The 27,955-nt window shown below is 38.1% G+C and overlaps 1 protein-coding gene across 2 annotated transcripts in view; it reads right to left on the bottom strand.

The window, feature by feature from the left end:
- LOC104622556 (chromosome unknown open reading frame, human C11orf30) overlaps positions 1-27,733 on the bottom strand; it is a 36,895-nt gene extending 9,162 nt beyond the window's left edge. The window contains exons 1-15 of one of the 2 annotated variants that reach the window (XM_010289385.1): positions 27,664-27,733; positions 24,101-24,200; positions 23,400-23,474; positions 23,083-23,091; positions 20,981-21,189; positions 19,701-19,853; positions 15,991-16,250; positions 12,337-12,613; positions 10,212-10,354; positions 10,055-10,160; positions 7,779-7,928; positions 6,067-6,240; positions 3,659-3,795; positions 2,090-2,263; positions 1,002-1,200 (exon numbers count right to left, since the gene is read on the bottom strand). In XM_010289385.1, the coding sequence (XP_010287687.1) occupies positions 1,002-1,200; positions 2,090-2,263; positions 3,659-3,795; positions 6,067-6,240; positions 7,779-7,928; positions 10,055-10,160; positions 10,212-10,354; positions 12,337-12,613; positions 15,991-16,250; positions 19,701-19,853; positions 20,981-21,189; positions 23,083-23,091; positions 23,400-23,474; positions 24,101-24,200; positions 27,664-27,733 (2,236 nt within the window). The remainder of the gene's footprint in view (positions 1-1,001; positions 1,201-2,089; positions 2,264-3,658; positions 3,796-6,066; positions 6,241-7,778; positions 7,929-10,054; positions 10,161-10,211; positions 10,355-12,336; positions 12,614-15,990; positions 16,251-19,700; positions 19,854-20,980; positions 21,190-23,082; positions 23,092-23,399; positions 23,475-24,100; positions 24,201-27,663) is intronic. The other variant, XM_010289393.1, reaches the window with a different exon arrangement.
- Between the last annotated feature and the right edge of the window lie 222 nt (positions 27,734-27,955).

Below are 27,955 nucleotides of genomic sequence, written 5' to 3'. Positions count from 1 at the left end.
CAGCAGGTTTCTTTGCATGTTGCATTTCCCTTGGATTGAGCTCTTTTTCAGAAGGTTTTATCAGTTCAGGTGATCAACATGTATTTCAGCATTCTGAATTAACAGCTCCCAAATTTTGATGTTTGTTGAATCTTCAAAACTTTAATTTATTTAAAATGGCAGTAGAGACCAACAGTTAGAGAACTATACAGAAAGGGTGATTGAAAGGCACGTAAGTACATGCTTCACGGAGACACATTCGCTTTTATTTGATGCAGTGATACACCCTATGGTCACTCCTGACCAAAGGATGTGTGTTACTTATGGCCTATTATTTATCCTCCTCTCACGGAAAAAGCTAGATCCATATCACGGCTTGAAGCCATGGCAGCATCCCCATCAGGACTGCATGTCTGATATATGTCCTGATGCACATATACGGGCCTACAACAGGACCAAAATTTATGTTGGTCGCATGACAGCTTTCAGTCATGCAATGGAGAGATGCTTCAATACACTCAGGAAAGAGGGTGGCAGACACTGGGCTGCCAGAACAACAAAAAAAACCCAAAACAACAAAAACCAAAGAAATCCACAAAAAAAACCAAACAAACCAAAAGAAACCTGCTACACTGCCTACCTCTGGCAGACACCCCGAAAAGAGGGAACAGGCTGCGGGCCACAAGCATTGTAACAGCAAGTCAGAGCCCAGCAACCCGATCTAGTTAAAGATGTCCCTGCTCATGGCAGGGGGGCTGGGCTAGTGGCCTTTAAAAGGTCCCTTCCAACCCAAACTATTCTACAATTGTAAGAAACAGTTATCTCCTTTTCACATAGGAAATCACTGCATATAGTAAATAGCTCATAAAAGATAAATAAAGCCGTAAGGGAAGAGAGCAATGACACTCACTGCTAACCAACTGGGTGAAAACTTGTGCTAAAAGGAGACACTGAGTTACATGAAACTAGCTAGTGTGCTTGGGAGACAGTCCATTTGTATTTTATGCGACACTAATACACACCTTGGGAGCTCTGGGAGGACTCTGTAGAAGAAGAGCTGCTATCGGTGTAGGTTTGTGGTTCTTCTTTCACTTCTGGGAGAGAAGAGTTTCCTGTCTCTGCTACCCTTGATGCCTGTTGTAACGTTTCAGTCACTAACTGCCTAGTTTGTTCACTCACAACCGTTGCTTGAAATGTCACTGGCTTTGGTTTTATGAGAACCTAATTAGAAAGACAAATTTTGTGTGTAGTAAGAGCACAGAAGAAAACAGATCTGAGCAATCAGAGTACACAGTGCCACTCAAATAGATGAATGTACAAGACCTACATAATATTCATAATTTACTGAAAAAGTCTACCTGTAAGTTCAGCAGCTCTGATTATTAAACCACAAAGCCCGAGTAAATGGCAATGCACAAGAATGTAGTTCTCAGATTTGGAGGGCTTAACACAATAAACCACTTCACAGTCATTTTTCAGGGCTGGAAACAACTATGGTGTGACAAGAGAAAGCTATGCAAGTGAGCTGGAGCATGCACTGCACTGATAAGGACAAGTACCTCACCTCCACAGCCCACAATAAATAGTGTCTTGAACAATCAAGACATGCGAAATATTGTATCTTGTAATAAGTTTAGTTCTTTTAAATACTAAGCGCAATCACAGAAAAAGCTGAAACTGAAATTGTCCAGAATAAGTCAGATTCTCTGTACATAGCCCCCCCAACTACAACCTGAACATACATTAACCAGAAAATAACTTCAATAAAACCTCAGATCTGATGGATGACCTATGTGCAGAATCTGCATCTCTATTTCTCACGATCTAGCCATTAGCTGTAAGACTTAAACAGGCATCTAAAGCCTGTTTAAAAACCTGACAGTTTTAGCTAGGGAATCCTTTTGGGTTGCTCTAGGCCTCCAGAAACAGCTAACATGAAAACACTGTGCTCAAGAAATCAGAATCAAGGCCACCTCACTACACCCCTAAGTCTCATTCCCCGTAGACATATATTAATCCTGAAACAAATGCATCAACACAGTGAAAAATTATTTACTTCCCATTAAAATTTAGGGGTACATTTCAAGACAGAAATGGGTCCTCACTGTACCTGTGTTTTCCCTTGCTGACCATAAACAATTTTAGTTGGGATGATTTTGGTGGCTGGCTGGACCGTGGACCCTATTCCTTTTGGCTGTGTAACAATCATTTTTGTGATGGGTCTTGTGGCAGTGATGATAGCAGGTTTTGCTCCTGCTGGCACTGCCTGAATAGTTTTCTCCCCCTGTAGAGAAGTCAAAGTTTACAGGTTAACTAGAGAAATTTTTCAGAGACCCACTTCTCAAAAAAAAAAAAAAAAAATACACAGTTGTAGGTGAGTGTGCATACCATGAAATCAAGCTGCTGCTGCAACTAGACTTATTTGATAAAAAAAAAACATTCTAAGAACAGAAAACCCTACAGCTTTGAATGGAAAAACTACCAAAATCCCCTTTTCCATTACTTTACCTTTTGAGCAGCTCTGAAGGGGTGAACAAAAAGGAATAAGTAAAAGACACTGACAAGTTTTTTTGAAGTTGCTTCAAAGAATTCATGTAAGTTGGAACTTTCCTCAAATCCTTCACAACAGCTGATTCAGAGCTGTTTCACAGGAAACATTTGACTTTGCAATAGTACTGACATACAACTAGACTCCTGATAGCTTAAGAGCAGCAGAAGAAATTGAGCATGCTTTTTTTAGCTCTGCAGAGTAACTAATCAGATGAGGAACATCTGGTCTCCCAGACCAGTCCTCACAGTATTTCCACAAATTCCCATCAAGTACCTGGAAATCCCAACAACCATACTTGTTTCCGAAATATCATCACATTCTACTGGTTGCTACTGTGTAATATCATGAGATTTCCACTTCTGTGAAAATACAGCTTTAAGCTTTGTGAATTAGGAGAGCTCAAAATTTTAAAATAAATTCCTAAAAGGTTTAAAAAAAATCCCTACCCAGCTCTGCTACTCAAGCAGACTTTTTTCAAAGACTACATGATTAATGCATTAAATCTCACAGGTCTGTCTAGGAACATAAAGCATGTTCACCATTTTCACTTACTAGCACTTACAGCTAAATTCAGTTGAAGCTGGAAACTTTATTTTGCTCTTACTACACATGAGGTTTTCCAAAAAATAATTCAACGCTATACAATACTCAGGTACAGGATGTTACAGTGTTACATCCCACATAAACTGAAAGGTGATACCCTTACTGTGAATGGTATATGGAGTTTATTTCTGCCCTTTACATTGAAAAGGGAAATGTTTGGAGATGCAAGTTTATAACACAGGACCGTGGTTCTCACTAGAGCACAAACAGGGTAAGATTCGAGTAGTTTTCTTCTAGTTAATCTCTTCAGGATTACAAAAATCATTAACCACTGGGAAAAAGGCAAGCTCAAAAATTTTTATCCTCCTTTAAATTTGAGAATAGTCCCAGCTTGTTTTAAGCATCTTTCATAGCCTGGAAAACATACTTGCTTTTCAAACATCCCTGACATTAAGGCATGCTGTATCTGTTAGGAGAGACTCACACATAGTTTGCTTTTAATAGGGACTTCAGCAGAATGAATGCAGCAGCCACCACACAGCCGGTCACTTGGCTATCAATTTGAGACTAGAAACTCTTACTTACCCCAGTATTCAACAGCGTTGTGACAACATTTTTGCCTGGAAGCCCTTGAATTGTAGTTCCTTTTCCAGTAGTCTTTTGCACAACAATCACATTGGGTTTGGATGTCATTGGAATTGTAGTGATTTTGGTTGTAGTTCCTAAATTTTTGCAGGAAAATAAATAATGTGCCATTTATCACATGTACATGTCCTTCCACTGTCGGTGAGCTATATAGGAATCATTGTATTTCAATCCGGCAAAAAAATAAAAAGGGCTGCAACTGGAATGGGAATTTATGTCACCCCACTCAACATATAAAGATTAGATGCCCACTCTACAAATCTTTCACCTATATTAAAAACAGGCATGCCCAGGACAGAGTAATTTATTCTATATAAGGACAGTCAGCCCCTTCTCACAAATTACAGAGCAGACTAATACAGCTTTCTCAGGCTAATGTCTAACTTTACTAAGGAATTGGAGGCGGGGGGGGGAGGCAGAGATAAGGACACCACTAATACTCAACTCAAGGTCCTATTTGCACAGACAAATATTCTTCTACAGATAACCTCTGTAGAATAATTTACGTACCAAGCATGTATCTCCAGTCAAGAGAAATAACAGCTCTTTCTGGGACTGAACTTTCATAATACAAGTGACGAGTAGTGGATTGAAAGAAGGAAAAAAGAAAAATATGCTATTGTTTTACAATCAGTTCTTAGAAGTTGAGTTTAGAAGTGTGGGGGTTTGGTTTTTTTTTTTCCTTTTTTTGAAGAACTGTGTTGGCTGTTTCTGTTCGTCTCCCAGTATTTAATTAGTTCCATTCCCTGTATCAGGTTTTTATTTACCTGCAGTGACAGCTAATTCTGGTCAGCCCTCCACAGCCTACAAGAGTACATACACCAATATGCAAGTCATCAGTGTTATCAGACTGCCATTTCACTATCTACTCAGAGACCTTTTTATCAACACCTTCCACTTTCTCCTTGAAGAAAGTACCACTCAGTCATAGCAGAGCTGCAAACCCAAGGATTCCCCTCACTGCCTGACTACCATTAGTCATGCTTCTAGATACTTCACTATATATTTCAGATCAATAATTCTACTAATTCTGGGAAAGGGAAGACATGCTGACACGAGATCATGATTTATTTAATTCTAGTAACTTCAGAGGCATCTAAAAACTGCTCCCTTAGCGAATAAACAAAAACCCACACCCCCACCCCCAAAAAACCCAAAACCAACCCACCACTGAACAATAAAAAAAAGCAAGCATCCTTTCCAAACTTGTGTTGTTTCAGGACAATTGTTATTACCCTCATCAGGATCAGCCAAGGCTTTCCCCGCATTAGCTGGTGCTCAGAAGAATACTACTTGCATTTGTGTATAAACTCGCTAGTAGATCTAGGAATCTTCCTAACAACTCATCATACCCGCAACAGGCTAAAAACATTACGTGTTCCCAAAGAAGCTACTGTATCAGCCCTAAATATAATTTTGTAGAAATGAGGATCTGAAAAAAAGAGGTACCTCTAACAGACTACACCCCAGAGTGGGTTTACTGGATAGCTTGTGTAGCACCTTCCAGTGACAGAAGCTGGCTGGTGCCATGTCAGGTCTTTGCCAAGAACCACCAACAGACCTCACAGCAATCTAAAGATACAGGATGAACAGACCCAGCCGATCTTGCTGTCCACATGCACCTAGCTAGGAAATGCAGCAGATCTCCTCTGCATTAGCACTGTTAAAAGTACAAAGCAGATGCTAAGAAGTTGTGATTGGTATGAACGTGCTTGGTCCTGGTCCTAAAGAGACGCTAAGTTTAGGGGCTAAGCTGGCAGACAGCATAAAGGCTGGTCAGCAGGCCCAGGACGATAAGCAGCACGGTCTGCATGAGGCTGGAAGGAAAAACGTAAGCTAGGACATGGGGTAAGGGAAAGACAGGCTGACACTGATAGAAGAACAACAAGATAAGGTGGAGACTGCACAGCTGAATTTAACATGCACAGTTCATTTTTATTCTGGCTCTTTGGATGTGCAGTGGAATAGAAAAGAGCAGCATCCAGATTATAAAACACTTTAAATTGGGGCTAATACTGTTTTCTGATCTTTCTGCCCTTTAGCAGAGGACAAAATAGTAGTTCTCCTCCCCCACATTTCTCTTTTCCTCCCAGGCTTCCCTCACATTAGATGTTTCCTTTTTAAACACAAGAACTACTGCAATCCTTAAGAACACTTGACCTCCACAACTTCTACCCACTATTTTCTTCTTCATCCTCAAGTATTTTACTTCTGAATTAACTACTTCTCCAATAAAGGTCCTAATAATTATTTGAGCATGTAACCCACAGAAAAAGCCCTGAACAATTAGAGCAAGTCTAAAGTTACTTTTGAAATAAGTCTTAATATCAAAGTACACATATGCATACCAGAAACAATATTACTGCTGATTATCTTCCCTCCCAGTGTTGCCAGTGATTTTGGTACTACGGTAATGATGCTACCACTTGTAGTTTTCACGTAAGTAGCAGCCCCTGGAGTTCCAGCCATCCGAGCCCCTATAGAGGGGCTAACCGTTGGCCGCGTATATGTTGCTTGAGTTCCTGTTTTAAAAGGAGAACAAGAAAGTTCACTGTTAGAACATGATCCTCTACTAGTATTTGTGGAAAAGTAAGTTAGTTTAGAAAACAAAACATTAGTTTCTATTCAAAGAGACCCCACACTGCAATTTAGTACGACCCTTTACAATTCTGCTAGCACTTTTTAAACCCACAGAGCAATATTCAAGTATATACCAACTTTAATTTAATGTAAGAGTCTTCTGAAGTATTTTCCAAATATTCCATGACTGCCCTATTTTAAATTCATGTCCTTGTGTGAGATTTTAATTTTCAATAGCTGTTCAGATTCTGCCTGTATGCTTGCCATTTGCTCCCTTAGATGCCCAAGAGTTGGGCATCTGATGACATGACCAGAACTGATCCCCTCCTCTCTTGAAAGACACTTACACTCTCACTTCTCCTATACGACAAATTGTTTATAGAGAACACCATCAATGACTGGTCTAAATATCACTCTAAGACAAAATTATAATTTACAATGATAATGCAATTTTATGGATTTAGCATTTAGTAGTACAAAAGAAACGTCCTTGACATGGTATAAATGCTGTTTTTCCAGACCTACTCCTCCTCAGAACGGAAACAGAACTGAGTCCACGAAAGAAACTTGCTCAAAATAATAATACAAGTCAAGAGCTACAGGAACATCATAATTCCATTCTGCTTGTACTGCTGCAGATGGTTCACTACAGACCTTAACTGCTAAAGATCACAGAGCAAAACAGTTTGTTATAAAAAGAAAGCCATGTGTTCAAATCCAAGAGAGCACAAAACAAGTTTTGCCAATTAAATGAACTGCAAAACTGCTAGATTCTTTTTTGTATTTAAAAATGTTTTTACGAAGTACTTCAGAAGTTAAAAAAAGAATATTAACCATTATTTAATGCTAATATTCCCAATCCATGCTAAAAATTCAGGAAGTTAATCTTACTTAAGTAAGTAACAGTTTTCTGAAAACCAGGATAAAGTTGTCTTTCAAGTTTTCCTCATACAATCCATCCCCCACGCAATCTGAACTTTAATCAGTAAGAAAACACAAATACAATTAGATCCCCAGGAAAACACTGGGAGTTTAAAATAATTCAATTTACTGGCCTTTTTATAAATTCACTGCAGGACTATGAGCAAGTCACTTGTCTAATTTTAAAGTCTGTATATGTACAATAGGAATGATGCTTGAGATTCCTAAAAAGTTAAATTAACAGAAATTGTCTAATATAAGGTGCTACAGAAGTGCAAAGTATCAGTATAAGTTGCAAGAAAACTTCCTTTAAAATAAACCCAGTGGGGCAGGAACGATCATATTTTTGTGTACTAATTCAGAAAGATCATAAGAGGAATAAAAGAGCACTCAGTGCAAAAATCCTCATCTAAAACAAATACCAACAGGATTGTGAACATGCTGTTGTGCTCACTGTTCACAAGAGAGAAGTGCTTTTTGGTTTTACCCTAATAAACCATGTTTGATGACCTGTATGTCTGGGTTTACCCTCCCTTCCCTTCTCAGAGCCACAACTTACCAGTGGGAGTAGTGACCAGTTTAGTTGTCATGACAGTCCCATTACTGCTAACCACCATAATAGGTGAATTGCTACTGCTGGGCAAGGTCGCTGTAACTGGTTTGGGAAGGATTTTACTGGGCTGCACCTGTTGAGTGATTATTTTAACACCTAGGAAAGGAGAAAGGTCACTGTTAAAACACAGGCACGAAAAGTTACTTTCTGAAATGCTTTCTCAGACCAAGTCCTAGTGGGGAAGTAGCCTCACAAGGCTTCTATTCTGAGCCCATATATTCTTGATCCTGAAAAGAATTTTTTGGGGGGGGGGGGGGATGTGGAGGGGGGAGGGTTTGCTTGGGGTTTTTTTGTTTTGCAAATAACAAGACAGTCATCATCTTTGTCTTTCATGTGCCTGTTTCAATTCCTAGCTACTGCCACTGAGGCATGGGATTCCATTCCATCGTTGATTTGTTGTAGTGATTTTTAAAGTTGTCTGGTCCATGATTCAAAAAAACAGAACGTTGTGACCTGTTGGCTCCTGCGAAACCGATACTGAATTGGTTCATATACAATGAACCATCTAAAAGTAAGAGTGTTCTTCATCATTTCAGTCTGTAAATTCTAATGTGTCTTAATTTGACTTAGTTGAATTTAATCCCTCTGAATAAATTAAAAAAGCTTTCTGCACAAAGACTATTAGCAGGTGTAAGGAAGCAACCCTGGCACTGGCTAGGGAAGGTTGTTTTAAGTAAACTGCTCTCTCTTCTCTTGGTTTTTTTGGTCATCTTGAAGCCAAAGGAATTGGGCTGAAATAAGCTCTGAGTAGAATCAGCAAGAACAAAAGATGAGAACACCTTACTACAGCACAGGTTCTGCTCCCTCCCTCCTTCCCTCTCAATTTGTGTAGTGGGATGGGACCTCTGCAAGATTCACTTGTCAGCTGCAAACCAGGAGTTTCATGTCATTTGTTCAAAAAGTATATCTAGGACACTTGCATCTTATGTTCCGTGACGAGGTACATGCCATGAAACACCAGCCTGAATTAATCCCATCTAAATGTAGACACTTACATTTGTACAGAAATATTTCTAGGTGAACAATTTTGTCCACTCAGGATGTGAAACATCCTCTGGACATATTTTCTTCTTTCTATGTTAACTATAAAAGCACTACGGAGCAAATAAGCTCCAAACTTAAAATAATGAACTATCTGAAGTTAGGAAAGATAAACTTGAGCCTTTGCATTACAAAACTGGATAAAAAGCAACATCTCTGTGAAAACTGATTCACATCTTCCAGAAAGAACAGGTATCAGATGGCATTTCCAACGAAACTTTAACTAAAAAGAACACTGGGCCTAAACCCCTGGTAGAAAGCAAGGAGTGAAGCTCTTATTAATCAAATATTGTTCAGCAACTGGAGGAAGGAGGCCTCTTATCTGTCTTCATTGATGGCTATTTTTTTCTTAGGCAATGGTCCTATAATCCAAAAGGAAGTTTATCAAAGGACAGGAGTAGTAGTAGTTTATTTTTTCATTCTATGGTCTATTTTACTTCTTTGATCTAAATAATATGAATATAAAAAAATAATTTTACTGACATGTTTAATATAAAAATATGGACATCAAAATACTTTGCACTTTTATAGCACTTCTTCCTTTAGAATTCGGTAACTTTACAAGCATTACATCTTACTACATCTCACAGATATAAGAACTGTATTCTAGAGCAGAGTAAAGCCAAGAGAGAAAAATTATACGACTCGCCCAAAGTCAACTGAATGAATCATTGTTACAAAAAGAACCCAGTCCAACTTCCAGTCTCAGATCTAATTGTATGTGCTTTGACAAGTACCTCAAAAGTAGGTTTTGATTTCTGGACCCAAGAAAAGAATTAAAACATGGATCAACTTCTTTTTCCAGTTGATACAGCTGAACAGCTCTTGGATCTTCAGAAAACTGGTCTCTTCCAGGTTGCCAAACATGTTACTTTTAAAGATATTTACATACCTTTCAATCTCTAAAGATAAAGCATATATTCCTAGAGCATGGTCTGTAATACCTCAACCAAACAAGAAGAGTGACAGAACCAAATTCTTCAGTTACTGTTAGCTGAAAACATTAAGACATCCTTCACTATCTACTCATACCCAGGTTTACTGCCAAATCCTGTACTCAAGCAATTATACCTTAATGATAGCTCCCCATGCACCTTTTGAGACAGAATTCTGCCCTAGTTCCGTGAGCTGTGGTTAGAACTCACCACTCAGCAATATGACCCAAGATTAACTCCAACTACCTGATTCCTGTTTGATCTGAATGGTGGGCTTGATGCCAGGTGGTAACTGAGATTGCTGTGGCTGCTGTTGAGCTACAGAAGACTGCACCAGCTGTTGTTGTTGCTGCTGCTGCTGTTGCTGCTGCTGCTGTTGTTGCTGCTGCTGTTGTTGTTGGGCCTGTTGTATTTGGTGCAGCTGCTGTTTGGGGGACTGCTGATGCTGTTTGGGAAACTGTGCTAAGATCTGAGTTGGATTCCCAACCAAACCTTTTGGGGAAGGTAGTCTGGTAGAGGCAACTTTAATTGCCGATGTAGACACACCTGTGAAAGAGTAAATGGTTTAAGATTGAACTGTGCAACATGAAAGAAAAGGTATTACAATTTCTTAAATACCTTTGCATTTAAACTGTTTTTAGTACTGAAAAATGCATAGATATACATGAGTGAAAAAAGCTTCCACGTAGCAGAAGTGCTCTGTTCAGAGGCAAGGGCGCTTAACACAGATTTTCAATGTAGCAGCAGAACAGCAGCTAATGGAAAGCCACAATCCCAGTCTACTTCCTGCAGTAGTAGTTATTTGTAGTACAAATAACTCAAATATTTTCAAAGCCTGATCTTTAAGCTTCAAGAAAGCAAAATTTTTAGTGAAAATCCTGACTAGAAAAAGTTAGGGTATGAGAAAGACAAATATCAAACCCGTCAACTGTAGTTGTTGAGTATCTGTTAGTGAGCTCAAGGTTATTTTAAAAGAATGAATAAAGTACTGGTATGTAATTTAGAAAACTGTGGAACATACATTTTTTGTGCTGATAGGTTAGGTGATCCACAAGTAATAAAGTGGTTAAAACAAGTTTACAGTAAGATGGAAAGACAAAGTTCCAGAATACATCTCAATACTTATTTCTGTCATTCCTTTACACAGTTGTCACAACATTTCCAGCAAAATTTGGCATCATCTCTAATTCTAAACTGCACATCCATAAGCACCAAAGAAGACAAAAAGTCCATGTCTTATGAAGGTAGTTTTTAGGCAAGTCCCAGCTGTAGTGGAAAATAGAAAATCTCCTCACTTATTTCTCTACATTTACAGATGGCAGTGATAGTGATACAAATCACAATAAACTACAATTCTGGCAATCTAAATAACCACGCTTTTCTCACTGCATCATCTAAGATGGTTTCTCCATTTCCTTGGTCAGCTATTTTCATTCATGAATTTAACTTTCTTCACATTTGGAGTGATTATTAGTTTGTCACAAAACATTTCACCAGCATCTTCTGCAATGACATCAACAGTCTTGGGGAAAAAAAAAAGTTTAAAAGATATTCCATCTAATATATTTTAGAATTATGCCCTCTTCCATGATCAAACCCAACTAAAAATCGACAGCTCAAACAATACAAAATTCTGCTGTAAGCCCTTGTGCTCTGCAGTTTAGTTATCTTCAGGACCTGATTAACAGAAGCAATATGGAAGGCAAAATACCTCCTCAGCCTTGATCTGGCTGCCCAGCTTTTTGTGGAATAGAACAAGAATAGAAAACATGGAACAGGAAAAACTGCCACGGGACACGTCAGGCACAGTATTTTCCAAGTGCTGCTCACTGAGGACCTTTCATTCATCCACAGCTTCCCTTCCAAATATTAGCTAGTGGCTGCAGAGATGAATCAGTCAAGCTAGCATGTATAGTTGGAATTAGAAATAAGAAACCTAGGAATTTTAATCCAGGCCCACTCAGATCTTAATTTTTAAGGACTTGAAAACTGACATGCTGCTAAAAAATACACAGATAAAAAAGTGTAAACACTTCTCTACCTTTCAGAAATGTCAACAAGATTAGTTATCACAAGAAATATTCTAAAGACGCATGTCACACATAAGTTGTATTTATTTGATGTTAACTTTGCATGGTTTTGTAAATCAGGCTTTAGGAGATGCAATGTTCTTCAAATATTGGAAACATCTATTTCCCACACAGAGTTCTTAAAGCCAGTCATTTTGAGGCTACAATGCTTTAGTTCTGCAAGTAAAATCTTTTCAAAATAAAAGCTATGCCAGATTGTCTCACCACATTCTCCTTAAAAAGAGGATCTGCACAGGCATTAATTGTTGAAGTAGAGATGGAAAGAGTTCAACAAGAACTTCTGTAGAGTATCTTGGATCAGTTTCATCAGTAGACTCACATCTCCTGCGCTTCACTCGTCATATGTAAACATAAAGTGCATCTCCCCTGTGCTATTCTCAAAACAAAGTCCAATTCATCAGTGAAAGAGCTTTTAGAAACATAATGTCATTGCCATACCTTGTGCTACCGTTGACATAACCACTGACGGTGTTGATGATACTACAGCAGTCACAGCAATAGTATTTGCAGTACAGGAGGGAGTGGAACAGCTACTGCTGCTGCTGCTGCTACTGACCAAAGAGGACTGAGAAGCAGTTATAACCACCGGTTGCTTTTGAGTAGTTGAGGCAATGACTGATGTTGGGACAAGTTTCGTAACTGCTGCATAGTTGTGGGACTTTGAAAGGATGTTGGGTACAAAAGTTGAGCTTGGAGAGGTGGTTACTATTATCACCTGAAAGAAGAAAGAGAACAACAAGAAATTCATTTGTTCTTTGCATTTGTTTAATAGCATAAAATTTCAGTAATATGTCTCCATGTGAATTTAGGTTTAGGGATACATGTTTATTAACAGTCTCATATTCACATTTGCTGGCAAAAAAAGATTTCAATTAGTTTGATGAAGTGGTGATAAATATTTTCTTAAAATTAGAAGGTTTGGGTTTGTGGGTTTGGGTTTTTGTTGTTGTTGGGGTTTGGTTTTTTTTTGAAGAAAACAATTACTATCTAATTAAAGTACAATTATCTCATGTCTGAAGGCAAACAGACAGGAATGAACTGCTTGGCTTCATTAAATTGGGCCAGGAAATCTGAAGCCCATTTTAAAAGGAACTCAAAGGATTTCAAGCAAGTTTAAACACAGCTCTTCCCAAACCTTGTACATACATCAAGAAATGTCAATGAGAGAATAGAGGATTTATTTTTTTCCTCTTTCACAATTAACGAGCAGTTGCTGAGTCAGTGATGGGATATTTTTGATACACAAGGCTGTAAACAATCAGTATTTCATCAGTGAAAAACCTGGTTTAGGTTTAAAACAATTTCTGCTTTAATTAGCACTTTCAACAACAAGAAATTCTTTCTTATTTGTCTGAAAACCATTTGTCTAAAGACAATAAACATTACCCCTACTGCGAGTTAACAATTACAACACTATGAATCTGATTTGACATGGTTTTCTAGGTCAGTTGCATAAGAACAGACCTCTTCCAATGTTGTTATGAATTCTATGGTTTTCTAAGCATCTCTTAAGTACTGAATATGGGGACTATTTACGTAAGATTCCTTATATTCTGCTTATATGTACCTCCTTATACTTACAGACACACAGTTAAAATAGAAACACACAGCACAGAAATACAACATTTTCAGTTTACCATGCAAGAATATTGAGAAGTTGTTTTGATAATGCAATCCCAACAAAAATGTCATTTATTAAAACCTTGAAAATTAAAATTTATTAATGATTTGATGTAATAAAAGCAGATAGAAAAAAAAGGTACAGAAGGAGTAAAGAAAGCTTGGGTCAGCTCAAACCAAAAGTCTCACACTACCTTTACAGCAGAAAGATTGCCTGATTTTAAGGGGGGGAAAAAAAAAAGCAAGTTCCTTTATTGTTGCTGATTTTAATTGTTAAGGTAAAAACTAATTCCTAACATAAACTAAAATTAGTCCTGTCAGCTGTATTTTGAGAGACATCAAAACCTAGGCCCTGAAGAATAAACGCATTAACTGCCAGAAGCTTCACTAGCTAGATTCCTTCTGTGTCCCAGACAGAGGACTTCAGTATAAGAGAATCCAGAAACTGGAGCTGTGACATTATTAGTTGTTACGACAAATCTTCCTCCAACCTACTAAAATGTCAAAACAATTCAGAAAGCTGGCATGCAGAAATGAAGAATTTCATTCATACCCAACAACTTCACTCATATCCAACTGCACTTGTTTAAAATAGTACATTTCCAAGTTGAGTCTGAATTAATGTCAAGACTGGCATTTACTTTAAAACTACTAAAAGAGATTTGTCCCACCAAAATGATCCAGTTATGTTATTTTGGCATGTCTAAAGCCAACAAAAGAGGGCAGTGTGACAAGTTCAGATACAAAGGCTACTATGGCTCCCTAGTGAAACAAGTGATGATTTTCCTATCATTGCAGATTAGTAAGAGAGTCAAATAATACTATACAAAGCAAACCCTAAATTTTCCATGTCAGAACCAGCAGAGGCAGAACTGCAGAAAAGACCCTATCAACAGTTCATTCTCTTCCTTTTGGAGATTTAATACACCCCATCTTTTAACTACCATGACACAGAACACTCATACTTAATACAACACTACAGACTTCTAAGGCAAAAAAACTCTTCCTGCACAAAAGACAAGCCTAATAAGAGCAACAGGATGGGTAGGTTAAGCCCTTTACTAGCTGTGGATTTGCTGCATTGAATGCAGGACATCTTATTTTTTACGGTTTATCCTCAGTCATGAATTTCTATACATGTCTTCAGAGATCAAGTTTGATTAAGGACACTGATAAAGAACTGTGAATCAAATGAAAACATCAAAGAGCTCTGAAGTGGGAAAAGGCCAGAAAGCAAGTTCTTTATTGCACATTACTTCAGTTAATCTTCCTTGGTTTTAGCCAAAAATCAGGACATGGGAACTCTGCTAATCCAAATAAAGTAATAAAAAATTAAGGTGACTAATAGAACAAATAATCTGTGAAGGTTTGAGCTCAGTAGTCAAACTCCCACGTTGGAAAAAAATGCTTGTCAGTGGCCAGCCTACCATCAGCCTGTTGGTATCAAGGCTGAATTAATTCCACAGACACCCCACCCAAGTCTGCCTTAACTAATAACCATATTAAGAATGAACTTGGTCTGAGCCATTAATCTTTTTTTAAATCTTAAGAACAAAACAGTAGACACATCTGAAATGCTTCCTAAAGCACGGGAAAATAGTCACGCCACAGATTAGGCACATAAAAATCTGAGCCCAATACCAAATTTTAACACAGAAAACCTTTTCTGCACGCTGCATTCTGGTGAAAGCTGGGCACACTCAGCTGAAATAATGCAACCGATTTTGACCGCTGCAACACTGTTAATGTAGAATGAGAAATGGCACACTAGGACTGAAAGGAAAATAAAGCCCCCCCCAGTCTTTGATCAGCTCCAAGAATAAGCTTTATAGACCCCAAAAAAATAGTCTCTAGACAAAAGGCTTGGCAAGGGAAAGCCCATGCCACCTCTCCTGGAATTCTACTACTGCAAAGAATAATTATAAACAAGGAAAATAGAAATAAGAAAGATTACCTTTGACCAATAGTTGTTACCATCTGAAGGCTGTTCAGTGGCCTATGTGATCCAGTTCTCAGTGGACTAGTGTCCATATCACAAAACCCAACACCACAAATGGTACTAACTGGCAACCTTGTTGGCAGTCTCACCAGAGAGGCCAAGAATTGAATGAGCATGGAGACTGAATCCCCTCTCATCCCTAGAAGTGGTCCCTTCAGGTCAGGGTTGAGGCACATTGGTGGGGCAGTCTGGGGGAAGCTTGCACTCCCGCTGCCTGTGCTGTACCTGTTCTGTGGATAAAAAGAGGGCTTCAGTCTCCACGGCTGTCAATCCAGGTCCTTTCACACACAGGTGAACTAAATTCATACAAGAGTCTGGTTTTCTCTTTGTTCGTTTTAAAGAGGGATTACCTTATGCCAAGCGCAATCCTTAAAAAACAGCTAGACAGTTCATAGAAAGGAAGAGTCAAACATCACATCTTATTCATTGATAAAACCAGAATAAAGTAACATTTGGCAGCTTCCCCCACATACCTTCTGTGTTGTCGTGTTTGTTGTCTGTGTTGAGGGCTTAGTGAAGGTTATTTTCACAGGCGACATGTGTGGTGGTAAGGAGTTGGCAATGCTCTGCATTATATTACTCATCTTGGGGCTGCCACTTACAGGCACTGTGATAGTTTTAGTGACAGGAGTCACTGCCTTCGGGACTTCTTTCAGGAGAACAGGGGAAGAACTAGAAGAATTCGTTCGCCGTCTTTTGCGGGGCTTTTCATCATCATCTGAGCAGCTGACACCTGGAAAAGAAGTACTTTTTCTAAATTTTATTTTCCCCATTTGCAGCTCTCAGTGCTTTCTAAAACATTAGAGCTTGCTGAGTCTTATACCCACTTTCAAATAAGAGACAAAGGAATAGAGGATAAATTATTTCTTGTGGTCACAACTAACCTGTATCACACCACAGACAGGTCTTTGTCCTTGATATAGGCCACACTTAAAGTGCCATAAAGCAAATAAACAAACCCTAAAAAAACCCCCAAGCTACTCAGTTACTGGGTTACTTCATTCAGTTTAAGAGATTAAAAGAACGTAAGAGCCAGTACAGGGATTTTATTCTGTCTCCAGTAGTTTGATTAATGAGACTATGCACACAAGAGGTTTGGGATAACGTCATGCACATTTCAATTTAAAACTTTACACTACCCTACTGTTGTTGCGACTGGTTTTGTTTAAAGCAACTGGACTACTGAAGTTTATCCTCCCACAGTCTTCTCAGATGTCAACCTTCGTACCTACTTTCACACCATCCTTATCATTCAAGTATGCTTCTCCCTTTCACCTCAACACAGCATCTTGAGATCCCTTAGGTTTTTTTTAAAGACATACTTTAACTATCAAGGTCAAACCTCTCTTTTTCACCTTCTTGCCTTGTTTGGTGCATTTTGTGCAACAGATACAAAACAGTACCTAGCACACAATCATGAAAAACAACAGAAATTTGGCCTCAAATTCTTCCCTGTTCTTCCTCACAATCATCTACTGCACACGCAGAAAAAAAGTATGCTGCAATATTCGGCTGAGCAATAGATAACCTTTCTGCAGGTGTGGTCAACGATCTTAAATCCATGTGAAACTCTCCCAAGTAGACAGAAGGTTCATACATTGGTACACATTACAGAAAGGCATAGTTTAATGACCTTGAAAATCTGTTACAGCTATTGGGTTGCATTTATGTTTACCAAATTAACCAGTGGTAAGCAATTAAAAAACAGAGATATACAGAACATACACAAGCCCCCTATACAGAACAAGACTGAAAATGTTCTGTATGCCTGGGGCTAACAGATAAAAAATGCTGCCATGGTAAAAAGAAGTCCTGCTGGTAATCCAAGCAAACTTCGTTGGCAGTCGATCTCTAATTAGGGTCAAGACCTAATTACTGTCAATCTCCAATTAAAATAACTAAATAATCCGGCACTTGAAAAGTGAAGACGCAGGAATGAACATGGACAACAAAGCGCCCAGTAGCACAGCAAGTGATTTCTGAAAAACAGGATTCTCTCTCAGTTCAGGTACCAGCTCATTTGCAGGTGCACTTCAGAAGGCTGACAGTTGTATCCACACAAAGGATGGGAAACTGAACTACAGAAGGGAAGCAAAGGCTCTATTTTAAGTTTGCTTTGAACTCCAAAAAAAATAGTTTTAGCTGGCTGTAGCAGTACAGATGAAGCATGGATCTACGAGGCTGGATTTCAAAGCTCTAATCAACATTTTACTTTATGGCCCTGAACAAACCTAGTCGTCGTCTCCATCTACAAAGCAGAGATCTGGTTACGTGACTGTAAGGTCTACTATGAACAGGCTTTTAAGTATTACTACACTACATAACCTTATAACCATGAAGTCACTAATCACATTGAAAATGTGCAGGAATTTCAGAATCCACCTGAATCAAACATACACATGAAGCTAGAACGTAAGGACACAGCTGTCATTTCAGTGGGTCACCAAGAAATCCTGAAGAGAAAGCTATTTGTTTGTGGTCCTCCTGCACACAAAAAAACCCAACACAGAAGTAAGAAAATAAGATTTAAACTAGCAGAACATTGTTTTAAGGACAGCTTGTTTCATCTCCTGTTTTCACCTCTGGGGTTCTGCAAGAACATTATTCCTATAACTTTGTGTTAGAAACTGCATTTGCACAAAGTTTTCCGCAAGCGTTTAGCTAAAAGGTAATGCAGCTCGACTATAACTCACACTTGACAGGCAAGGAAGCAGAGGCACGGAGAGGTTAATGGCTCAATCAGACTGAGACTTGGATGAGGTCACACAACAGTGGCAAAGTCACAACTATAACTCAGGCCTCCTGAGTTTGCTCTTAAGCAGGTTTGTTAAAACTAAAATGACTAATGTAACACATTCTGAAAGACACACGATTCCTTACCAAAAAAAAAAAAAAAGCAGCACACAAAGTGGGGAAAAAAATGAAATCTAGGGATGGACGGAATAAAAACGAAAAGCTTTCATCCCTCTATTGTGTGTCTAGACTGGTTTTATACTCATTACCATGTAATAATTCATTAGAGGTCTAAATTAAATTTTTAAGAGGTTAAGAACATTTTCCCCTAAATCTTTAAACTAAAGCTGAATGATGCATTAAATCAGAAAAATGAAAAATCTTCATGTAATGGGTTCCATAGGTTGATACAGCCACTACAGATGGTGGTTTGCAGATAACTTCATATTCATGTACAACACGACATTTGTGACTAGCTAGATGTTTATACAAACATGCAATATAGCATAAAGATTAAAGTAATTTTTAAAATATTAAAGGTATCCACAGCAAGCATAAAAGTAGCACTTATCAACTTATCAGCTTCACTATTAATCTTTATTTCTCAGCTGCGTTTTGACAGACAACCAAATAAGGACAGAAGGAAACACTTTTAATTATTAGTTAAATAAAACTATCTTTGACAAGCTGAGCATACATATGAGGATGTATTCTGCTTTTAGAACTAGCTGACTTATTAGCCAAAGAAAGAAGAGGGCAGGGGAGAGACATGAAAAAATACTGTTTCTAGACATTATGCCCTGGAGGTCCAAATTTAAATACATCAAGATGGGTATCCCACACATGAAGATGAGTATCAGGTGAGATTTTGCATGGAGGTTTCACAGTTGCCCAGGAATGCAAGCCTCACTAAGATTTACTTCCAAATAAATCACAAAATGGCCAGACGTAGTTAATGTAAGCATGTAAATGCTTGACAAACTACTGTAACCTAAAAAAGTCCAGGTCAGCTGTGAAAGGGGAAAGGAGGAACCTTTTCTAACTCAAGTAAGTGACTACGATGCACTATTTAAGCAGAAGGAAGTCCTCTGCAGAAACAACCCGCAGAACCACCTTAACGACAACTTCTGAACAAGGTGGATTAGAAATCCACCAATATACAGCAATTCCTGTATTTTATTTTCAAAACACTTTTCACTCTTCTTATCCTTGCCATTACTGCTCCATGCAGCATTTTGTAAAATAAGTGAATTTTTTAAAGTAAAGGGATTTATCCTGAACACAGTTTCTCTGGAAAAAGGGAAGCAATTAATTCATTCTTTAGACTTAACAAAGGCATAAAGGCATTAAATGACTTGCCCAAGGTCAGAATGTTTAACTCAGTCTATGCTTCAGCCACAAGACTGTCTCTTTCTTTCCTTTTTGTTAATCAGTTGCTAGTATCACTTACTTTTGACGTAAACAGTACTTCCACTTGGCAAGACGACTACATTGGAGGCTGGACTGGCAGGTCTGGGGGACTTCACTGTTGCTACACTGCCACTTGGAACAGGGGTAGATGTTGGGGTTGAAGTGGTACTTGTGTAGGAATAGCAAACCACCACTGAAGAGGAGAAAAGACACCTTCCATATAACTGAAGTGCAGAATCCCATTATTCTATCACTATTTTAACAATTGAAATGGAAGCCTAAGACTTATTGGGTCATTATCCACATCTTTGCCTCTGCAATCCTGTTACTGTTGAATACTCCCCAGTTTGACCTTAGCATGGCCATGGAATTAATGGCCAACATAGAAATCTAACCTCCCCTCCTCCCGTCCCCAGAAACCCATGCTGCCGATTCTAGATTTATTTGTATTAACCTGATACTTTACTTCACAATTTGTTATTTTTCATTTTAGCATTAATTAAATATTTTGATTTTTTTGCTTTTCTGTAAATGATTATGTCTAGATCGGTAACTCATGGAAAATAGCTAGTGCCTCTCCTCAACGGTACATCAGTTGAAGAAACCAAAACATTCCTTCAGTAATGAACTGATTTTGCCAATCAGCTTTTTTAAACTGTTCCTTATAAGTAATAGTACAATGATCCAGTATTTCTTACAAAACCAGGATAAAACAGCCTATTTCAAGAAGTGTTACACATTCTCTAGTTCCATGAAGCATAATTTGAGCCTATTCAGCCAAGTTGGATGGAATGTGTACTACCATTATTTAAAAGGCATAGGGAAAGCAGAAGGTAATCTTTTAACTTGTTAATTTAGTCTATTTAATCTGAAGGAAAAAAAAAAAAAACCACAACAAAATTTTCTTGACTCTCACCGAAACCTACCTACATTCTTAAAATAATGTGTTCTAAAACATCCTTCATCACTTACAGAACTTTACAAAATTTTAAGCCATCGATATAAATTTTTTATCGTTTACATAGCTTAACAAGTTAACCAGTGAATCTCCCCCTCACTTTCTGGCAATTTTTTTTTTAATTACACTTGCTACTGTACTCACTAACACAAACCTGTCAGATTTATGCTGCAGATGCCGCAAAGGCATCTTTCTATAAAAAAGTATATATATTTTTTCATATTGCTATGAATACCATGCAATAAGAATGATTCAGATATTTTAAAAAATACCTAACACTTAAAATCTAAGATGACAACTTATACTGTGCCATTTTTTTTTATATTCCCAGAGATTGCAGTAGAATCCCGTCTTTCTCTCACCTTCTTTGTTTCCAGTTTCTGCAGGAACTGGAAGAGATGCGTTGTGCTGAACAGCTGCATTGGCAACAGCATTAGCGGTAACAGTAAAAGCTGTTTGTGGAACAAGCCGTGGCATCAGCGGCACCAGTCGACGACCTTCTATAGACCATTCTGAAGAGCTATTTGGTCCAGACATACTAAACAGAAATGCACATTCTGTAAATATTTTGCTGAGTTTCCAAAATACTCAGCACACTTAAAAGTGCCTTTTTTTCAACAGTGAAAACTAAAAGGCAGTTTCCAAACATATACTAGAGCAGTAATCTTCAACTTTCCTAATTTCATGAAAGCCCTTACATTTTTCCCACCTAACGTAGAAATCCTCACATAGAAAATTTAAGAGCTGCATCTTCTTTTACTGTTTTGTTTTATAGGGCCCTTAAAGGGCAGAGGGATTCTTCACGGATGTCACCTTCAAAACCCTCATATTAGATTAGCTATTGTTCAGGTAGTTGGTACATTCTCTGCTTCTGGATGACAAAAATACCTAGTCATCCAATAGATTTTATAAAAGACTACTGAAATTTATTACTTTACAGGGAAAAACCCTCAGCTTCTAATGCAAATCTTGTTTTTCCTGAACAGAAAAGTTTCTTAGGCTTACTAAAGTAGTCCCAAGCAGGGTAACAGAATATGAAATTATTTAAAAACACCCTGTGCATGTACCTCAACTGCAACCAGTCTGCTACTCTCATTTTCTCTTAACCTTAGTATTTACACACAAACTAGAATATTAAAAAAAAAATGCTGTTCTTACCTAGAAGTGTTTCTGTTTATGACTGTTTTACATGAGTCATTTGTCAATTCAGCAAAACCAAAATGGCAAATTATTTTTCAATGCTGTTATGTTCTTAAACAAATCAACTCATTTAATGTATTAATATATTCTGAAAAAACAAATTCTCACGTGAACTATTGCAACCAAGTTGCAGCAAAAGCTACCACAAATTAGTTCGTAAAATACAAGAGGATCTGGTCTGTTGTTAAATCCTGATACGCTTCAGCGTTCCCCATACATATGCATATAGTATAAGCAGTGCTACACCAGCTGAGGTAAAAATACAAAATCAAAAATAAGCCTACAAATTTTGCATCTAGCAGAGCTACCAAAGTCGGCTTTCCTAATGAGTTAGAATTATTTAAGTCAAATACTAGATTACCAACCATCATTTACAAAGAATTACCACAGGAAAAATAAAGAGATGCAGCACTTCACAATTGCACCTTGTCTGGATTATAATATCTCATTCATCTGAGGTTCAACAGCTCAGGACAAACTTTATGCTTGTTCTGTAAAATGCTAAAACCAGAACTACTACTTAAAAAGGAAATTTGGAAAAAGAATCCTGATTTGAGAGTTAAATGCTTATTTCCCCTTATCCATCCCCCACCCCCAAAGAAGTGTAGGGCACTTGGTGGGTCTTGTTTGGTAAACAGCCTATTTTTAACTCTTTAAAACTTGAACATTAAGAGACTAAAATCTTAAGTGTCCTTCTGCAGCACTAAAAACAGTATGACGATTTTGGCACATCTTAGCTCAGACAACCACTAACTCCAAATGGAATGCTATTTGTATAATTTCTTTTTTTGCTCCCCATAACACCTAAGCTACAATAGTCAAACTTAAAAATTAATGGTTGCAACACAGAAAAAGAAAAAAAATACACTTACAATCCAGCTCTGTTTAAAGACAGTTCTTAATTGTAAGACTGTTAAGTATTTATCAAGGATACTTAAGCACTTGTCCTCTTGCTCCTCTCCACCTCTCAAAATATTGTGGACCTTGCGAAAGCAAATGCAAGGAGGAACTAGCCTAGTTGATGCCAGCACAGCAGCTGCATCAAGCTGAGAACAGTGGACACTGATGTCATCAGTTAGCTTGATGCAGTTTTTTTTACTCTGACCATTTTTTCCCCCCTCTGTGCTGATACGCTGTTTTCCACTAATCTCTGTCAACCCTTTCCCTCCCTTTGTCTTTCTACATGGTTAAGTCCCTCTTAATATAACCTTTCAAAATGGATTTATATAAAATTAAAGGTAAAACAAAAAACAATACAACAAACATGTTCATCCTGCTTATGGATTTCTCTATTTCCTCTACTCTGTTTCTTCTGGTCTATCTTACAGAAAGCTCTTCATGACAAAACACCTGTTTCTTATGTTGTACAGTGAATGGGATGCCTTCAGAACCAAAATGCAGTGGTACTAAGCAACTGTTTCTAGCTTCCTGATGTAAATCTGATACAGTAATTCCTTCATCCATACACTGTTTAACTACTGTTCTTTAACACACCGTCAAAGTTCTATCATTCAGTTAAAGCATAACAGCTTTTCCAAAGGGTACCTTTGGAAATCACGTAGAAAATGACCTATAACTTACTTGTGTGCAATAGTCGTTAGTCGTTCATCATTTACTGCTCTCCGAACTTCAGCACGATGTCGCTCCGTTGAAATACTATTAAAAAAATAGCAATCTATATTAGTCAGATGGAGACATGAACATTTATCTAAAACTTCTAGCTAAAATGAAGCTTATGAATAATCCACTCAAGAGACGAAAGGGAACAGACATTTACATTTAAGAGATTGTCACTTAACTTTTGCTATCACAGTGAGAAAGAATGAATGTATTATTGTTCAAAAATATTACTGAAGAACAAAAGGAACATTACTGTTCATAGGGTACCCCTGCAAAACAACTAGAATCTAACCTCCTAATGAGAGCAATAAATTTAGAGCACACAGTAGAAAAATTTGCACAGAACTTGCAGTGTTCTTTCTTGATGTAACTTGGGCCCAAAGACCTTGAAGTCCTATCTCAAGAAAACTCCAAGCTAGCATACACTCATGAGCTAGCTGTAATCATTCTAGCACTCAGTATCTCCCAAAACACCAACAAAACAGTAAAGCTCCAACCACAGAAACACAGTTGCTAAAAACAAGAGGAATCAAACCTCCACAAGATGGAGAATTACTTCTCTAAATTAAGATTTTCTTTGTGACAGTAGTGATGAAAAAAGCATGCAATACCTTAAAAGAAAGCAGGTTATCGGTTCTTATTTTAAAAAGGTCAGGGTTTACCTAAGCACTTTAGAGAGTTCTCCAAGAAGATCCTTCTTCTCTTTCGTAAGGTCTCCCTGTGCACGTAAGGCACTGATGACACCTGCATATGCCTCCAGTTCTGAAGAATTAGAGCAAACAGCACTTCTATTTAATGCTCACAGCAAAGGGGGGGACTTATTTTCAGTATTACTGACAGTATTCTATTAATTTTCAAAATCATTAAAAGGAACAGGTCTTTCAATTATTTAGTGCTTTTCAAAACAGATTGATGATTTGGAATTCTCTCTGTCAAATTACTCTGCAGCATACAGCTTTTCTATGAAACAACTGTATCATCACAGAGGATTATCTAGTTTCTAAACCCAACTGAGTATTTCAAGCTCTCCCTGAGCTGACAGTTCAGCCAGTAAGCTTGAAGAAACAGTCCCCAAATCTGAAGAGTAGGTCTGAATTCTCTAGAAACAGGAGAATAAAATCTTTAAAACATAGAATTATTAAAAGTTACATGGGAAAGCTTGGCTTGAAAAAGAAACACACAATCAAAAGAGCAACTGATTTTTTCCTAATGCTTTTCCTTAATTAGCACAGAGAACATCAGCTATAGTTTGTTAAATATAATCATCATAATCTTTCATGCCCATTTACTTGATATGTACAACTGCTTAAACCTGAAAAGAATGCAACACACAGAATGAAACCTGCTCAACGCAACAATCCAGCTATTCTTAAAGGTAGAGCCATCATGAAGATTAACTTACAAAAATACAACTCTGATTTAATGTAAATTTGTAATTCCAGGTGACGTATGTACACGTCATGCCATCAGTGTTTTAAAAAATAGAACAGTTAAAGGCTACTGAAACTTCTGAATTTTGTCCTACTAAGCAGGGTGAAAACACACCTAGTGCAAATAATGGAGTCTGCAAATTTGCCAAAGAATGACTTGCTCTTCTAAGCCTTGCACAGTTTAAGGAAGCGTTACTGAAACTCCTGCTTTAAACCAGAAATCCAAATTCTTTCGATATTTACATATGTGCCTTTCAGCAACCAACCAAATCAACCCCACAACAGATCCCAGTTAACCAAAAGCAATAATAAAAGGGGCAGGCCAAAACCTAACACTTCTGAAGTTTGCTGCAAAAGAAAGACTGATGCTATTCTGAAAAGCTTTCAGATTAGGATTCCAAAGAGCTAATTTACAAATCAAATCAAGGAATTGTGCTGAAAAGAACTCCTGCTCTCCTGTCACGATTAAGCTGACAAAACACAAAGCAGAGTCGCTTTGGTTAACTATGTAGCCTGCACAGGGATGCTGGAGTGACCTACAGAAGCATTTACAGCTTCAGTTATAAAACATTTGCTAATTAATGCAACGGTTATTATTAATATCAACATTTATTTAGACAACCATGTTATGATATTTAAGATACTAATTATTTTCCTCTGTTAACAGCATAAAGTAATTCTCAGATACAACCATATAATTATTTAGCAAGGACAGATTTTTTTTCTTCTTTCTGCATTTTTAATAGAGTTCCTCACACTAGGGCTTTAAAAATGCACATTCTGGCCTTTCGGAAGCTAGTAGAGATTTCAGAACAGCTATAACCAGCTTTCTCATCCTTATGTCTATGTAACAATCACTAACTGGTACATTCTCTTTCCAACACAAAACACATCAAACAGCCAAAACAGGTTTCACAAATAAATATCATTATTCCCAGTGCAAGGTGCTACCGCCATCCCCTTATTCAGTTACAAACCACAAATGCCGCAGAACAAGGGTAGGTATTGCACACCTCAGGATGCATTTCAGCCTCACCTACATCATTACAATTACCCTGCTACTGCTGAACAGTCAATCAAGTAAGATGTTGGGCTGAGAGCTGGAAAAGTGGGACTCCGTAAAGCAGATGAGAATTGCTGGATGTGACTGTTGACAGCTATTTGCTCTCAGTGCCCATGCGCCTTCCCTCTCCGGTCTTGTGCTGTGTCTATTTAAACTTCTCTACCTTAGAAGAGACACGGCTGCTACAGGCTCTGATCCTCTGTTCTGCTGGCAGGGCCCCCTTGTGGGGACAACAGCTTACGCCAGCAAAAAAAAAAAAAAAAAAAAATTTTTTTAAATCCCCCCCCTTGTCAGCCTAGGTTATGTCATTGAAGGAGGTGTAGCTGCAGTTCTGTTTGGCTCAGCTGCAGCAGCAGGGTTCTGCCAGCACACCGCCATCAGCTGGGGTGGAAGTTTTTTGGGTTTTTTTGTTTTTTTTTTTCCACGCTCCTAGCCAGCAAAGCTACGTTAACGAAATTTAGTAGCACAGATCCGGTCCAAATCTTTTGGCATCCTGCACTTTCTCCTAGTCTTTGTATTTCTTGCGTCTCACTTAAGACCTAGGGCTGTCACCTTAATGGCTGTACAGCTTAGTTGCAATGTCGTCTGCAACATCTGCGTCACTGTCTGTTTCAACAGAACATAAACCCCAGATTGCCAAGAAACGAAATAAAAAGGGCAAAGTGAAGGAAAATAAATTCTCAACTCTCAGGAAATAAAGTGGATGGCTTCACAATGTATGAGAAACTTGCCACAGGTAAGAAGCACGGGACATCATCTTTTAACATTCAAGTAAAAGAACAAGAAAAGCTGTGACTTGACAGTCACAGGAAGTTAGAGGGAGTCTCAACTTTCTTCCTGACATCATCTCCTGGATCATGCTCTTCAGAAGAAAGTATAAAAAGAAATCTAAGGTTTTTTCCCCTTCTAATACTACACATCATCTAACTGGCAAAAAAATCATTATCTAAATAAAGATATTCAGCTCTAAGAACTCAAAAAGACGCGAAAGATCATAACAGTCTAACAACGGATTCACTCTCCTGTGGTAGCCAAAAGTGAATGCGAGGAAAGAACAAATATTTATACTACTTTCCAAAATATAAAAACACATCTCCTTGTACCCATGTATTTACAAGGACAGAGCACAAAAAAAAAAAAATCCCAATACGTATCTATTGAAATACATTCGAAACAATGCAAAAAGCTCCTGTTGTTACGACAATTAAAAGAGAACATTCCACACTTCCCTGATAATTTGTGTAACTGCAAATCACAAAGCATCAGATTTTTTTTCTCCTGTTTCCAGATTTTACGATACTACCTTAACTACATGGACTCAGACACACGTGTCATTTAAACGAGGGTTCCATGATTTTTTTGGTACAGAAAGGTGTCTAATACAGAACTGAATGACAAACAAAGACCCTCCTCCCACAGAGTATCCCATTATATGTTAATAGTCATAAAAAGAACAGCAATGCAACACTGCAACATCAAGGCAGAAATGGACCAGGACATCGATGAGAAATTCTACCAAACCAAACCAATTCTGCTCTACTCATTTTGCTCAGGCAGACAGCATCTGCCAAACATCAGTTTAAGCCAGGGCTGTCAAACCCATGACACATGCAAAATGCAGGAAGTGACTTGTAAGCTGCCTGTGGACATATTAAAGTATTTCATGGAAGCAGCACGCAGGCAAATCTTAAAAGGGCAAACATACAGACCCACAAATTGCATCTTACTGTACCCAGTTTGCGAAGGATCCTCTTGCATTCATCTCTGCTGAGATCCAGAAGAGTTGGCCACACCACAGGCATCTTTCCCTTGTGTCTGTGCTCCCACTGAGCTCAGCCTCGCTGAAAAAGGAACATAAACGCAGTAAGTGCAAGTCCATCATTTATTGATTTCCCAAGCCGATTAATGTAAACTCTCCTCAGCCTGCTCACAACTCCACCGACACATTCGCTCCCATCCCTGCTCCAACCTTTGTAATGGCATGCTTTGCCATGCAGGAATTCAGCAGCTTCACAAAGGCATAG

Source organism: Phaethon lepturus, unplaced genomic scaffold, assembly GCF_000687285.1.
Source record: "Phaethon lepturus isolate BGI_N335 unplaced genomic scaffold, ASM68728v1 scaffold34450, whole genome shotgun sequence".
NCBI lineage: Eukaryota > Metazoa > Chordata > Aves > Phaethontiformes > Phaethontidae > Phaethon > Phaethon lepturus.
The sequence above is the reverse complement of the archived record's forward strand: the minus strand, read 5'-3'. Positions and strand labels throughout refer to the sequence as shown.